Raw genomic sequence first — 17634 nt, forward strand, 5'->3', positions numbered from 1 at the left:
TCTGATTTACCATGCATATTATTTATTTGATTAAGTCATGGACCGGGCTTGTCGGTCCAATAGGTGTGTAGGTGATCGTCGATGAGAGGTGCACCACTTATTTTATTTTTTTAGTAGTTTTGCAACGACCGGCCACTGTGGGCACCCATGTGTGAATGGGTTGAACTCTTATAAAAGGTCCATTTGACCTAAAAATCCTCATTCTTGGAGGTGTAAGCTAAGAAGTAATCTTGCTCCATCTATGTCTCCTTCTCCTTCGAGTGCTCACATGTGTGTGTGTGTGTGTGTGCGCGTGCGTGCTTGAGAGAGAGAGAGAGAGAGAGAGAGAGAGATCAAGCATTGCGACGGCGAGGCGGTTGAGCGCGACATCGATAGCAGCTCTTTCTTCTTCCCAGCACAGGATCCTTCATGACGAAAGCATTGAGCGGTGAGTGACACACCCTTGCCCCTTTGAGCTTGCTAGGATCTTTTAGTTGTGTGTTTGCAGCCTTTTGAGGCTCACACACAGTGCGCAGGCAAGTTCCCAACTTCGACACGTATGGCAAAGTGTACATCTATGTAACGCAGTCTCGCGGTTTTGTCAAGAAAGGACAAGAGGACAAAGTGTACAGATGTAAGAAGGCTTTGTATGGGTTGAAGCAATCTCCTCGTGCTTGGTATGAGAAAGCTAACACTCATTTGGTCAAACGAGGGTTTCGTAAGAGTCCAACAGAAAGCACATTGTATGTCAAGCGTGAGGGTGATTTACTTCTCATTGTTGTTCTTTATGTGGATGATTTGTTGATCACTGGTCCCAATGAGGCACATATTGCTGAATTTAAGGTTGATTTGAATGCTACTTTCAAGATAAAATATTTGGGGCTATTACATTATTACTTGGGCATAGAATTTAAGCAGTGTGATGGTGGTATTTCCTTGTGTCAGAAAAGTTACATAGAGACATTGCTATGTAAGTTTGGACTTGAGGACTGCAAACCTATTTCCATTCTCATGGAAACATGTTTGAAGTTGAGTCTACATGATGCTGGTGATCCTGCTAATGTCACTCTTCACCAAACTACTATTGGCTGCCTCATTTATGTATGCAACACAAGGCCGCATATTGAGTTTGCAGTCTCACTCGTCAACATAGCCTATGGTCTAAGCATTGGCAGGCAGTCAAGAGGATTTTTCACTACTTGAGTGGCACTTTGCATCTTGGCTTGTTTTATCCCTAGGGGGGGATCATTGCCGCCAGATTTACATGCTTTTTTGAACTCAAATTGGGCTGGTTGTTATGACACACGAGCGTCCACAAGTGGTTTTTGTTTCATGCTTAGCAGTTCATGTATTTCATGGTTGAGCAAGAAGCAACCAACTGTGGCCACTTCCAATTGTGAAGTTGAGTACAGGGCAGTCTTCACAGCTATGGTTGAGTGTGTATGGCTCAGATGCCTTATAGATGATTTGGGTGTTAAACAAGACATTGCCAAGATCATCTACACTGATAGTCAGAACGCATTGGCAATTTTGAGGAACCCAATTTTTCATGCTCTCACAAAGCACATTGAGCTGCATTACCACTATGTCAGGGAAAGGCTCTTAGCAAGAGAGATCAAATTGGCTTTTGTGCCAACACAAGACAACCTTGCAGATCTTTTCACAAAGGCATTGTCTCTTGGGAAGTTGGAAGCTTTCTGCAAAGCTTTGGGCTTGCTCCCCTTTGTGGACTGATCCTGTCCTCAGGGCATGGCACTTTCCTTTACTCTTCGTGGCAGCCCTTCTTCACCGCATCACTCCCAGGGGGGATTTCTTACCATATACATGTGGTGGTGATGTGTGTGAACACACTAGGACCTCCGGGGCATTTTTCCCTTCTTTAGGAGGTTTTTGCCTACGTGCATTGTATATACACCCATCACTCTAGGGCTGTCTATCTTTCCATTGGACACTAAGTAATACACTCTCTGTTGTGTGCCTTGAGCTTCCTTCGTCTTCTCCAAGCTGTGTGTGTTTCCCTGCAACCCTAATTCCAACAGAACAAGATGCTAACACTAACCGTAACAAGAGAGCTTCTTTCTCTCCTAATTTTGACACAAGAAAAAATATCAAAGTCGTACCTTTTGAAAGAGATGCATATTTGACAACTTTGCTACAACTTCTCAACTCTATGGCAACAACAACAACAACAACACACAACAGTGAGGAAACCAAAAATTTTACAACCAACGTCTTACTCAAAACTCTAATCGTAACAAAAAGGTGGTGTTGTAAATGTTTCCAGTATGGCCACTGTGCCCAAATGGTCCTTCTAAGAGAAATGGACAACCCAATGGCCAATCTAATGGAGTCACCCAAAATCCAAACCAAAGACCTTCAACAACAACTACCCAACAATGCTACTGTTAACCTCATCGAAGATGCTAATCCCAAACAACGACAATGAAGTGGAAGCCAATTACAGTGAGGGATATGATCTTGAGTATGATCACGATGACAACCCATCTTTAGGTACTCCTATATTTCCTCACACTTTGTTTAAAGTGCAAGGAATAGTCAAGGGTGAAAGTGTCACCATTCTTTTAGATGATGGCAGTAGCCATGCTTTTATTTCTGCACGATTGGCACAACTCTCTCTCTCTCTCTCTCTCTCTCTCTCTCTCTCTCTCTCTCTCTCTCTCTCTCTCTCTCTGAAATTTCTTCACCTCACAAAGTCAAAATTGTTTTTAATAATCAACATTTTAATTGCAAAACCCAAGTCACTGTTGAAGTTTGCATTGGTGAATTTACACAAACTAACGTTTCTGGTAGCACCATTGCATGGTCTTGGCATGATTTTGGGAATGCCATTCCGTCATGAATTTGATTCGTTGATTAATTATAGAATATGTACCATGTTTTTCACTCATAATAATCAAAATTTCTCCATCCAAGCAACACTAGCACATAAAAAATTTCCACTTCTCTCTCACACTGAAGCCAAAAGAGCAATTCAAAAACAAGGGAAAAAATATCTGGTGCTAGTAAATCAAATCTTCGCTGAAACTGAAACCTCACATAACTCCTCACGTGATGATTTTCTCTCACAATTTAAGAGTTGTTTCATGCATGACCTACCACCTGGGACTCCACCTTCACGCCCAGAAGATCACAAAATAGATATTATATCAGGTAGTGAACCTCCTTGTAGAGCACCTTATCGTATAAATCCGATTGCAATTAGGGACATACGAGCTCAAATCACTGACTTTCTTGATCGAGGACTTATAAGACCTAGTAGTTCACCATATGGAGCTCCAATACTTCTTGTTAAGAAGAAAAATGGAACCTTTCATATGTGTATCAACTACAAGGCTTTTAAAAACAAGATCACCATTAAGAGTAGGTTCCCTATTTCTAGAGTGAAACATCTGTTAGAAAAATAGAAAGGGGCAACCATCTATAGCAAAATTGACCTCAAATCGAGGTATCATCAAGTCAAAATGTTTGACCAAGATGCCTACAAAACTGCTTTCAGAACACAAACGGGACACTATGAATTTCTTGTCATGCCATTTGGTCTAACAAATGCACCAGCCACATGCACACACATGATGAACATAATTTTCATTGACCATCAAGATTTTGTGATTGTATTCTTTGATGATATTCTTGTATTTAGTAAATCAGAACAAGAGCATAAAGAACACTTAACACGTGTCTTTGATATGCTTACACACAACCACTTGCATTTGCATCATGAAAAGAGTTCATTTTTCCAATCTGAGATTGAATATTTAGAACACATTATATCGGGCAAGGGAATACATGTAGACCCCAAGAAAATTGACGCCCTTCAGTCATGGTCTAGACCCAAAAATTTGCATGAACTGCATTCTTTTATTGGTCTATGCAGTTATTACAGGAAGTTTGTATGTAGATTTGCTTACAAATCTCATTAACTCACTCTCTTGTTAAAGAAAAATTCTCTTCATGCATGGTTTGACTTGCAAGAAAGTTCCTTAATGCACTCAAGAATGGTTTGATAAATGCATAAGTACTGCAATTACCTAATTTTAATAGACCATTCTTTGTCGTACTCACTGATTCTAGTGGAAAATGTATCGGTGCAATCCTTATGCAAGATAACCATCCACTTGCATTTGAAAGTCGTAAGTTTAAACCGTCTGAAATAAAATTTAGTACATATGACAAAGAGTTGACTGTTGTTGTACATGCCTTGAAAATTTAAAAGCGCTATTTAATGGGTGTTGATTTAATAATCAAAACTAATCAACAAAGTATCAAGTACTTACTATCTCAACCCTTAATAGATGATAGACATAAAAAGTGGCTGCTTTCATTCAAAGATTTCAACCCAACATTCAATACCAACCTGGTAAGGAAAATATTGTAGCTGATGCTTTGAGTCGAAGATCCTCTCTTAATAATCTATCAACCATTACCGGTACTTCATTTGATTCAATGCCTGGCGCTTATGCACAAGATGATGATTTCAAAACCACATGGTTACATATGATTGACAATTCTGTGCATACATTTTTGGAATACACTATTCAAGAAAACTTTCTTTATTTCAAACAGAAATTGTGTGTAACTAAATCTTTTTGTACATTAGTCATTAAAGAGTTGCACAAGCCACCCTATGCTGGACATAGAGGGTTTGTTGCTACTTTTCAAAACTTATGTCATGATTTTTATTGGCATGCTATGAAAAGTGATATTAAACAATATGTTTCAACTTGTTTGATTTGGCAAAAGATCAAAGAAGCAACAAGTAAGAAATTGGGACTTTTATACCCTCTCCTCATTCCTAAAAAACCTTGGGAACATATTTCAATGGATTTTGTTACTGGTTTTCCACTCATTGTTCACAAGCATGATATGATTTGGATTGTTATTGATCGTTTTTCTAAACAAGCATACTTCATTCCTTGTAAGAAGACTCACAGCTCATCAAGCTACACTTCTATTTCTTAAAGCTGTCTTTCCATATCATGGTTTGCCTAAAGTCATAATATCTGATCGCAATTCCAAATTTTGTAGTGATTTTTGGACTACCGTTTTAAAATCTTGGAACTACAATTGCTTTTACTTTTGTATTCCATCCCGAGTCTAATGGTCAAATCAAAGTCACTAATCACACTATCATTGACTTGCTAAAGGCTTATGTTTCTTCTCAACCTAAGAAATGGAATGATTACTTGCATATTCTACAGTTTGCATATAACAACACCACTCACATTGCTACATGTAAATCTTCATTTGAAATTGTATATGGTTTTTCTCTTCCTACTGTTGCTTCATGTCTTTCTAATGTTGTGCCTTTCGCTGATGATTTTACTGCTAATTTTCATGTTGTTTATGCAAGTGCGCATTCTGTCATTAAAAACTCACAGGAACTTTACACTAAGCATGCTAACAAGCATCGCACTGCACACCCATTTAAGGAAGGTGATTATGTTATACTTCACATTGAAAAACAAAGGATCAAAAGTGTTGATACTAATGTATTTGTTAAAATTGCTCCTCGTTTTTATGGTCCATTCAAAATTTCTGTCGTGATTAATGATGTTTCATTTCGTTTAGACTTACCTTCACATTGGCACATTCACAATGCATTCCACGTTAGTCTTTTAAGACCTTTCAGAGGATCCCTATGTACACATCACATTGATGAGGATCCACCTTTACTTGTGGACCAAGACGAATAACTTATCCTTGCATAAATAATTGATCACAAGACCACCACCACCCACACTGGCATGATTTATAACCGCTATCTTTTGACTTTCAAAGGCCACCCTAGAGAGGATGCCAAGTGGATACCTGAAAAGTTTTTTCGTAACTTCCCAGACCTTCTCAACACTTTTCATCACTCATAGCCCAGTTGATTCTCTATTGAGCAACTAAGGACAGTTGCTATCCCTAGTGGGAGGGATGTTATAAGATTAGGCATCCTCTTGTTGTATGTGGTTAACTGCAATTGGGATAGCTGGCTTAATGGTTAATTATGTGATGTCTATTTGATTTTATTAATAGTGAGTTGATGATGATTTGTAGATTGGAATTCTAGGAGTTGAAAAGGAGGCGTCGACAAATAATAACCCTCTCGGTCATTTTACTTTTGCACAGTATTTTAGACTCAAAGTACTAAAGTGGACTAGTTGTAAAAGAAGGGCCTCCAATTTTGACACCCAAAACTCAAATAATAAATTAAATACCAAACTCCACAAGAAAGGGTGCAATGGAGTTTGGGGCTATGATTTTAGGCATTTCTTGTGTAGATGCTCTCATTTTTTCCTTCCCTCTCTCTTAGGCTATGCTGTGTTATGTTGTGTACCCTTTAATTATGTCTACATCTCTTACAATCTCTTACACTCTTTCCTTGCCAATCTATTCTCTTGTGTGTGTGTTGTTTAGTATAGGTGTGTGCGTGTGTACTTGAAAATTGGAAGGGATGGTGAGAGGTTGACAGGGAGTTGTGCAAACAAGATTGGAAATTGGAAGCATCCGTTCTCCCCATCTCTCTGCTAATACATAGGCCATGACATGATGACAACAGAAGATCAACCATGAAGATTAATTGCAAAGAGACATAACTATTTTTTGATTAGTTTCAATGGTGTAAAGAATGATTTCTAATGTAAAAAAGCATCTTGTAGTCCTGCAATAGTATTGCCTATCTTGCTAGCTCAAACTTTAGTAGCAACTTGATGTGTAGCCTCTTCATAAGCTTTATTTATTTAGGAATAACTCATTCTGGGGTAAACTTGAATGGTCATCATCATCAACTTCAAGGGTTTCTCATCTCTACTGCAACTCTGGTACCAACTTTAGTGGAAGTTCCTTCAAGGGCGTGCTTCTGCTTGTTGTGGTAGTCCTCTTCCCAAGGCTTGTGTTCCTAGGAGAACACTATCACAAAAAAATCAGCTATTAATAAGACCCCAAACCATATGGAGAGAGAGAGAGAGAGAGAGAGAGAGAGAGAGGAAACAAATAAACAAAATGCTAGCAGAGTTTATGTCCCACCTGAGTGAAAACATGCAACAAAGGGCAACTCACCCTCCTGCTCCTAATGTTAAACCCATGATGAAGCTCGACTGATACTTACAGACCTCCTACTGTGTATGTTGCTCAAATAGCCAACAAAAATCCAGAGAGAGAGAGAGAGAGAGAGAGAGAGAGAGAGAGAGAGAGAGAGAGAGCATCCACAACAGTTGAGCTAGCTGTTGATAAAAGAATACCTTTCGTTCTAGGATGCTGAGTGAAAGCGCTGTAGAAACTACTACACAAAAACGTACTTTCAAAATTTTACGCTCAAAATCTACCCTCTAGATCATTCCACCACAAATTTTCACCCCAATCTTGCCCTGCCTTAACGGCAGTGCCAATAAAAGTGTAAATACATAGATTGGCCTGGGGGCGAGGGAATTGTAAGGTTTGCAGTTTCACCAAAATGGAAACAAGAGGCGTCGGCATGTTTTTGGAAGGTGCTGCTCTCGTGTGTGTAAGCAGGCCACCGTTCGCTCTGTGGATGGAGAGAGAGAGAGAGAGAGAGAGAGAGAGAGAGAAGCTTTGGTCACTGGTTGAGCTGCCGCTAAGAATTGCAGAGATGAAGATCTGCGAACGTAGGTAGCCTTCATTCTATGTCCTCTTCGCTAATACCCGATCCAGACTCTGTCCGAGGTCAAGTCGAAGATCATCAACTTGCATATGGGCATATGCATGACACTACTAATGGGCGCATGCGAGTGGCTACACCGCCTTCTGTCAGAGCGATTTCTGGCTCTCTTGGCGGTGCTGTGGAAGCTTGTTGCCTTCAACCTATTGACTCTATCAAGACGCGCCTGCAGTTGGACACTTGCCGACAATATAGAGGCATTATGTCGTGCGGCAAGTCCATTGTACAACATGAGGGTGTGAGAGCTTTGTGGAAAGGGCTTATCCCCTACTCAACACATCTGGTGTTGAAGCATACCATGAGGATGGGCTCAAATGCTGTTCTGCAAGGCATGTTAAGGGACCCAAAAACAGGCACTTTGAGCTGTGCAAATCGACTTGTCGCAGGTTTTGGTGCTGGAATTTCAGAGGCTCTTCTCATTGTGACTCCATGCGAGGTATGCCTGTAATTAGTATACCCGGAACTTCTAATCTCTGTCTAGGAATTTATGTCCTTAAACCTTTGCAGGTTATAAAAATTAGACTTCAACAACAGAGAGGCCTAACCCCATCTTTAATCAAGTATAAGGGCCCCATTAATTGCGCTCTTACGATTGTGCACGAGGAGGGCGTGCTGGGTTTGTGGGCAGGTGTCACACCTACTCTAATCCGCAATGGGATCAATCAGGCCGTCATGTTTACGGCAAAGAGTACATTTGACACCTTCTTGTGGGGCAACCATGAAGATGATGTGAGTAGTATACAACCGTGGCAATCGTCAGTATCAGGTTTTTTGTCTGGCATTATAGGGCCTATTTGCTCTTGCCCGTTCGATGTCATTAAAACGCGATTAATGGCACAGAGCAACCATGTGAGGGAAAATGGGTGTGTGAAATACAAGGGCATGTTTCATGCTTTGAGAAGTATCTATGTAAGTGAAGGGCTGCCTGCCTTGTGGAAAGGATTGCTCCCTCGACTGCTAAAGATACCACCTGGACAAGCAATTATGTGGACAATTTCGGATCAGGTTGTTCGCTTTTATCAAAGCAAATGCTCTTGTTTATGAAGGCATGTATAAGGCTTGTTTCAATGTGGGTCAAATTCGTACACATGCATGCATCTGCACCACACATTTCTGAGTAATAGATGCATGTGCTTCAAAATCGGTCTGCTACATTGGAAGGGTTGTAGGTTGGTCTTGCAAGCACCTCTCTCTCTCTCTCTCTCTCTCTCTCTCTCTCTCTCTCTCTCTCGCACACACACACACACACACACACGTTTTCTTACTTAGTGAAATGAGGGTGGTTTTTACCACCCATCAAACCCCCCGGGGTTGATTTGTATACTTGGATGCCGCGGTATATATTACCCCTTGGGAACACACCATGGATAGTAGCTCTAGGCAATAGAACCGAGGCCTTATAAATGATCTATTGACCGGTCACATGGAACCGGTCCCCTTACAATGTGCATGCCTTGCCATTTAGTAAACTCTCCATTTATGTATATCTTTCTTACCCGTCTGCAGTACATCATGGCGTATCACGCTCTGTATAGATGCTTCCCTCACGCACAATCTCTGTGTGCTTACTGCTTATAACAAACCATTGCTTGTCTAAAACCTAACCTCTTGTAGAGGGTGATCATAGAGGCTACCTCATTTGCTCCCAGAATAACGTGTCGAGCCGATTGTGTTGCTCAAGTGGATTCTCTTGACACAGCATCCCATAACACCTCCACCTGTGGGACCTTCTATTTAAAGATGGTGAGGGTTGCGTTGCCCCTCATTTTGCCATGATTTTGTGTTTTTGCATATGTATGAGAATGTTGTAAGAGAGCTTTCTTTCCTGCACATTGTGGTGCTATGAAGTTGGTTGAACATGTTGTGCCGTCTCAGGTCGGTAGTATTCTATTGATGCCTCTATTTTGCAAAAAACGTTTAAAGTTTGACATATTTTGCACTGACTAAATAGAGTCCCATTCTTTGTGTATTATGTCGTTTTTAACTTAGCATATGAAATAAGTTTTTTAAAAGAAACCTTGTTCGTTTGTTACCTTACCGACAGTACACATGCTGTTTGTGACAAGATGATGATGTCGACAAAAGTGTTTTCTCTTGGGAATATATGAGAGTTTATGTCCTATGAGAGAGAGAGAGAGAGAGAGAGAGAGAGAGAGAGAGATAGATAGATTTTATTATCGTCCTCGGAGGTCAAATATGACCTATGGGACCAAAGTTACATGTGATGTAGTATGTGTATGGCTGATGAGTGACTTTCGATGCTCCAAAATTGTAGTGATGAGAGTCGCAATGGAGAGCCCACACTTTGGCTGGGAGAGGAAAGTGTGTAGGTCTAAGTTATGGCTGAAAATGTGAGAGAAGCAAGTTCGGATGTGATCAAAAGCTGAGCACTCTAGTAGTGTGTGGTACTCAGACTCTCGAACTTGCAGTGAGCATAATGTGCACAATCGATTTGACTCTTCTCCATTGCCCCAACGCCCTATCTCGCATCGAAGGAAATGGGAGCTAAGCCGAATTGTTGCGATAGTGTGTATCGCGGACAAGGGAATAGGCTCAAGCATGTAAGTGTGAGTACGGTTTCCTCTCTCAGCGAAGAACATGGTTTTGTAGTTGGGGGCAATATAGGTGGTGTAATGTATGAAGCGTGATCCACCGGATTTCTCCCAAGCCGTAATACATTGGCGTTGTAGAAAAGCTTCATTCACTTGAGAGTCAATTGGAGCATCATGTAGCAAGTGTAATGCATCCCATCTCCCAAACCACTTCTTTATGTCTTGCATCCATCCCGTGCTCAAGATCTTGCTTTTATGCGTCTTTTGAACTTTTTTGCTTGCTTCCCATGCAGTTGTAGGAAGTCGATGTGAGGGGTTTTGACGCATCTTTATCATGTACTCCACAACTCTTTCCATGCCCATAACCTCAATTGGAAGAGATCTCGACTCAAGAAGGAAGAGCATATATGGTGTTTGTGTCTTAACTTGGAGAAAGTTTGTAAGAAAACGCTTTTAGACATTCTCAAACTCTTTTCAAGTAGACTTTGAGATGCTCCCGTCCCACACTTCAGCTCCATAAAGAAGAACCGGTGTCACCAATGCATCAAAAAGATACTTCTTGAGAATCCAACACTTGATGTTTCCCGCATTACACATGTTCTCAAATGCATAATATGCTCTCTTTCCTGCTTCCAAACGACGCATAGCACATTCATGCCACTTGTGATTGGATGGAACCTCAAGGCCAAGGTACTTAAAGCTCTCAACAACTTCAAGTGTCTCGTTGTTGTACACAATGCATGGCTTCTCCTTATGGTTGGTTTTCACAAGCATAACCTTTGTTTTGGATTCATTTACAATCAGCCCACTATGCAAGCAAAAGTTCTCAAGGACAACCATAAGCTTTTGTGCATCTTCTAAAGTGTGTGCTGGAAGCACTACATCATCCGCATACAACAAAAGCATGATTACCGCATTGCAAATAGTGACCTCTTCAATGCCTTCTTCTTGCATAAAGTCAAGTACCATTTGTTCCAATTGATCGATGCATAGACCAAAGAGAGTTGGTGACAATGGACATCCTTGTTTAACCCCAATAGTGCTTACAAAAATTTCTGAAATTTCTCTTCCCATGCGCAATTGACAAATCACCTTCTCATAGATTCGAGAAACCGCAAGCATAAACTCACTTGGCACTTGGAGTTCTTCCATCCTCCACAAATTGTTACGTGGAATCATATCAAAAGCTTTCTTAAAGTCCACAAAACAACAATACAATCGCTTGCCTTTCAACCGACTTTCTTCCATGAGAACACGAAGAGTGACAAGATGATCAATGGTGCTATGGCATCGACGAAAACCCGCTTGTCCCTTTGCACGCTTGTCATTCTCTTCAGCCCAATCACTCAATTTCATCTCCATTATGCACCCAAACAACTTTGCCATAAGAGACCCAATCATTATAGTCCGGTAGTTGCTTACATTCTTTACATCCTCTCCTTTATGCAAAGGCTTAACCCAATTAGTACTCCAATCATAAGACATACCATGTTGAAGTGCAAGGTTGAACATATCACACATCCACTCATGGGTAAAATCTCCCGTCCATTTGATCATCTCCGGCTTGATACCTTGAAGATCTCCCGCTTTGCGAGTGGCCAACTTTTCAAGCCCACCGCATACATCCTCAATAGTAAAAAAAGACGGCATACATGGGAGTGAACCATAAAATGGCATTTTTTCAGTATTTGCTTGCTCATATAATTGCCTACAATGTGTGTACATATCCACTAGACTCAAGTTACCAAAATTCTCAACCCGCTTGCCTCTCAAGTTTCTCCAAAATCTTCCACATGCATGTGCCTTTTCTTGGACTTGAAATTCTTCTTTCTTTACTTCCCATCTTCTTCTCTTCTTTTGAATCAATGCCTTGTATGCATGCAAATGACTTTGATAGTTGTCTTTGTCCATAGTTGCATCAAGCTTTATCAAGGACTTTCGAGCATCTTGACATTCTTTATCAAACCACTTTTTGCGTGATCTATCTTTGTTGATACCATGGAGATGCTTTATGGCAAAGCATTCTTCCGCACAAGAACAAATAGCTTTCTTGAAAGCTTCCCATTTAGTTTCCAATGGTGCATCACATTGAAGCTTTGTCATCCATAATTTTTGCTCAACCATTTCAATGTACATTGGTGCCCGTTTGAAATCCATACATAGTGATAACTTCTCTTTTCTTTGGTTGAGATTATCATGCTTAGTTGCTTCTCCACATGAAAGGTCAATACATAAGGTGCGATGGTCGGATTCCGGGGTCCATTGACCAAACATAAAACTCTTTATGCGATACATGATGGCTTCAGAGAGTAGCATATAGTCAATCACACTATCCCCATTATGTCTCCTACATGTAAATCCATTGGTTCCACTCCACAAAGATATACCATTGGCAATGAGCATGCCCGTGCTATTACACATGTGTAAAAGTAACTTTCCATAGTGATCCGGCTCTTTCTCATCCATTGAAGTACGATCATACAAGTGAACTTCCTCCAACTCCCTTGAAATGTATGGCATATTAAATTGTTGAGTATTATGTTGCAATGTTTTTGTGTGAGCATTCATATCCCCAAATACAATAACATCACCTTCACCTTTGAAATAAGCAATGTCCTCTTCCAAATCAGAAAATGGTTGATCTCTATCCATGCAAGCATAAAAGGGAGAATCATGATGAGGAATGTAGCAACCGGCTACAAAAATGGGTGCTCTTTTTGGTGTCATAATTTTCAGCCATACATAACGTTTGTACTTGTCATCTTTCACAATTGATACAAAATCTTCCAATCCTTTCTTAACCATACATGCTAACCCTCCTTGTCCTCTTCGTTGCTTGAGATTCTTTGACCACATCAATGAATGTACATTGTAATCCTCCAAGCCGTTAATCCTTTATGTATCATGCTCCCAAGTTTCAACAAGAAGTACAACATCGGCTTTGCTTGTTAGTTCATCAATGCCAACCCCCGCATTCCATGGGTATCCATTACAATTCCAAAAGCATATTTTCAATTGTAACTTGGTCTCATAGGTCACGCATCCCTATTTGCTTGAGAAACTTGGCACCTCCTTGGGCACATTTTCTTCATGAGAGATCTCCTTGTTTTTATTATTCTTTTCCTCATATGCCTTGCGACGCATATTTTGTTGCTTAATAGTGCGATCTTCACATACAAAACATTTTGTATCTCTCAAATAGATCCAACTATTATCAAGGATAATCTTTCGCTTGGTCTCATCCGGCATGGTGCATACAATTGGCCGTTCTCCCGAGTGAGGAGCTCCTTGCTTCCCCACTCTATGTGCTCCATAGACCATAACTCCGGACATGCCAAAGTGGGTTTTGAAGAAATCTTCAATAACAATGGCAAGAGAAGGTGGTGTCTCTAACTTCTCTTCGGGAATTCCACGAATAACAATGTTCTTGGAACGTCGCTCCCGTTCCTTCAACTCCTCCACATCCACATTCTCAACATTCTTTGTTTGAACCATAGCTTGCATGAGTGAGGAATTAGAAACCACATTGCTACCATATACATCAGCCCAAGACTTGTTTGTGCATACATTTTTCATGTCGCATACATCCCGGCTCATAGTGTCAAATTTCTCCTCTTTCAATACATGGTCATGCTCTACTTTGCTCATCCGCTCCTTCAAAGCATTCAAGTCCACAAGAGAGCGTTTACATTCCTTGACTTCCTCTTCAAGTTGCATCAAACGTGTTGTTTGCATCTCAAGTGTCCTTTTGAGATTCTCATTCTCAACCACAAGTACCCTTAGTGTGCCATTCTCCATTGCAAGTGCTCGTAAGTCTTCGCCTTGTTTGTTTACGGTCTCTTGCAATGATACCAAGTACGCCATGATCATGGTTTCCGATGTCATTGGTTGGGTGGTTGTGTTGCTATCTCCACACTTAGGAGATTTTGGATCATTTTCCACAATGGTTGTGGACCTTGTTGAAGAAGAAGAACCCTTGCGAGTGCCGGAAGACATTGTATGTAAAATAGGAGATGAGAATCAATTTTGTTGAACCTGTTCACTTCGGAAATGCTGCTACAGAAATGCCTTCCATAACTCTGAAAATTTCTGTCTTTACATCAATGCGTAGAGGACTTTGTGCTCTTCGATTGAGGCTATAGATCACCCAAATCGGAGTTCGGATGAAGAAGTTATGATCAAAAGAGTGGACTGCTATCTACTAAGTCAAAAAACGGCTGCGTTTTTTGAGAGAGAGAGAGAGAGAGAGAGAGAGAGAGGGGGGGGGGGCGGGGGTCGCCGCGACGGACGTCTGTAGCATAGCTACCGGATACTAACATAATGTCAATACTTAGGGAAGTGACTCGGATGGGGCACAGAGACTCTTTGAGATTGTCAATTTTAAAAAGTGAACCTCAACAAGCTAACATAATAACTCGACAAGCAAACCAATACACAATATTAGGAAAACTTGCCTATGTCCTTTCTCATAGCTCTAGGTCATCACACCATTTTGGCACTCGAACAGACTCGAAATGCAACGCAACTTTAGAAGGGGGTCTAGGACACCTAGGGACACTATTCTACCAAATCTGATCGCAATCCAACTAGGTACCAAAATCACGATCCATCATGAAAAAGGTCCTAAAAATTGCAAAAAAAAAGCCAAAAATATTGCCCTATGATCTAGGAACACTCTCCTATGGTCAAAACGATTAAAAACAGTGATTTAAGCACTTAAATCTACAATCAAGGTTTACAGACGCGTAGTCGCGAACCAACAAAAAATTGACAATGTTTACACTTAATTGAAAGAGCAAAGAGAGAGAAACACAATGCAAGTTTCAGAATCGAAAATAGACCACCTAATCGTTAGAAACGTTGATTACAAGCTGGAGTAGCTTCGTAGCTTGAGCGTACGTTCAGCAGAGCTCTTTCTTCTTCGAAAGATAAGCTTTTTTTCACATTAAAGTGATTGACATTTATACCTAAGGCATTCTAAATGACCAGTGGCCCGGCTCACATGGATCTTTACAATTGTCATGACAAAATTACAACTCACGGAATTGACATGCTACTCTAGAATCAGGATTTACACAGAGTATCACTACATTAGCTTAGCAAAATAATAAACTACAAATGTGGTGTCCGGTTACGTGTCCGGCCAGGTGGGCGTCCATTCTCGTAAGAGAGAGAGAGAGAGAGAGAGAGAGAGAGAGAGAGAGAGAGAGAGAGAGAATAAACAAATTGCTAGCAGAGTTTATGTCCCACCTAAGTGAAAACATTCAACAAAAGGGATTTAAAAGACCCCTCTCTCTCTCTCTCTCTCTCTCTCTCTCTCTCTCTCAAGCTTACACTGGGAATACCCATGGTTCAATGTTGTACATTTTGTTCCAATTGTTGAGGACATATATAAAATATTTGGACCCGTCTGCTATAACCAAGCCCAATTGAAAATACTCCATTTCGGGTTTTTGTTGTACAATTTCTCTCACGAAAACATGTCTTAGTCTTGTCAGATCATCAATCACAAGGGAAATATGGTAATAACAACCAATTCTTGATATAAATTCAACTCATAAGACCCATTAGCTGATAATTTGGGTAGAAGTGATTTCTACACAATAGTCAACATAAATAAGCTTGAATTGTTGGCACTAATATTAAATACAAAAAGTAACATAGCATTAAGATTTGAGTATACTTTATCACCTCACAATCTTTCATCATATGGATCACCTCATTTGTCGTTCCAGATTATCTCCATAAAGGTGGATATGGTAATGAGATTAAGAGTCCTGATCATTTTATCATTCTTTTATCATCAAATATAAAGTATACTTGGAACAAAGTGTGGTGTTTTCCTAATAGATATCTAAATCTAAGTTGCATTGTACATTATACGGTGTACATATAATATGGTTTAAATGGACGTATTATACAACACCTATCTTTATTCGATCGTATTATACGATGCCACATCAGCAAAAACATCGTATAATTTCTTAGAATTTTGATCAAAATATAGCCTTTTATTTACCGAAAATATGGGTTGTTTTCCTCATTCTATTGATCTCTCTTCACACCTAGAACTAACTTAGGTTAGATTTATCTTATGATTGTCTGCCATGTATAGAGTAATACTCACACTACAGACAATTTATGTAGATTAAATAATAATCTCTTGCTTTGTGTAGAGGTATTCTCACACCTAGAAGAGATTTAGATAAGTAGTGAATTTTGATTGCTTGTTATATGTAGAGTTACACTTACACTTGGAGGTAATTTAGGTAGGTTTTTAAAAGATATCTTGCTTTATGTAGAGTTTACTCACACTTGGAAGTTATTGAGATAGATTAAGAAATTTATTTATCATGATTCAGGTATAAAGTGAAAGCTTGCGCTTGAAAAAAAAATGATATTTATAATTTGAAGAGGTTAAAAATTTATGTTTTAAAAAAAACGATGGTAAATAAAGTAATGTAAATGGTATTAGAGTTCGATTTTAGATGTGTATTTAGTAATTAGTCCTGTTTGAGTTTTCAAATCTTAGATATGAGTGGAACTATGTAGATGAATTGGTCAGTAGAAAGACTACATCAAAGCTAAGGTGTACGACCTGCGGCCATAATTTTAGCGAAAATGCTCACAGGATAAAAGAGCATGCGTTCAGAATTTTTGGAAACGTGAAAACTTGCAAAACCCCCAAGAGGTATTGAAGAAAAGTTTCCCGAGTGGCCGCTCAGGGCAAAGAGAGCACATCTTGAGGGCAAAAAAAAGGGAGGTCCCAAAATGATGGCTCCATCTATGGCTAGGGACGTGGAGATGACACTCGAGAATAATCAAAACCCTTCTTCGATCCCTGCTCAAGGTCAAGGAGGACGTCATTCATCTTTTGTTGGGACTTGTAGCTCTAATCTTGCCGCAAGCTCTACTAACATAAGCCTAAGTGAAGCATGGACTGGAGGAGAACCTGCACCAAGTGGTTCTACTTTGCATGATGCATTTGATAAACAATGGCTGATTGAACTCCATCTTAAGTAGACACAAGCATTTGTTGCATGTGGAATTCCTTTTAATGTCATTCTAAATCCTATCTTCAAAGATGCTTTAATGAGCAAAGCACGAAGAAGGGTTTTGTGGTACCTGGTTATAATAAGATGCGTACAGAATATTTAGATAAAGTGAAAACTCCATGAGAGAATATTTTAAAGCGCACAACTCTTGATTATGTGCCACACTATGGATGCACAATCGCTCTAGATGGTTGGACAAATTGTCAGAAGAAACCATTGATTAATGTGATGTTGATTTGTCCAAGAGGTTCCATCTTTGTTGAAGCGATCGATACATCTTTGAAAGAGAAAACTAGTGGATATCTTGCTGGTGTATATGAGCGTTTAATGAGAAGAGCAGGGGGACCTAAAAATGTGATAACCA

General features: G+C 40.0%; 1 protein-coding gene across 1 annotated transcript; it reads left to right on the forward strand.

The window, feature by feature from the left end:
• Window positions 1-7402: 7402 nt before the first annotated feature.
• LOC147431551 (mitochondrial succinate-fumarate transporter 1-like) lies at window positions 7403-9423 on the forward strand. Its single transcript, XM_086494600.1, has 2 exons — window positions 7403-8099; window positions 8171-9423. The coding sequence occupies exons 1-2, from the start codon at window positions 7629-7631 to the stop codon at window positions 8705-8707; spliced, it is 1008 nt and encodes a 335-aa protein (XP_086350726.1). The 5' UTR covers window positions 7403-7628; the 3' UTR covers window positions 8708-9423.
• The last annotated feature ends 8211 nt before the right edge of the window (window positions 9424-17634 follow it).

This window comes from Adiantum capillus-veneris, chromosome 21 (assembly GCF_014529385.1).
Source record: "Adiantum capillus-veneris isolate H3 chromosome 21, ASM1452938v2, whole genome shotgun sequence".
NCBI classification, from domain to species: domain Eukaryota; kingdom Viridiplantae; phylum Streptophyta; class Polypodiopsida; order Polypodiales; family Pteridaceae; genus Adiantum; species Adiantum capillus-veneris.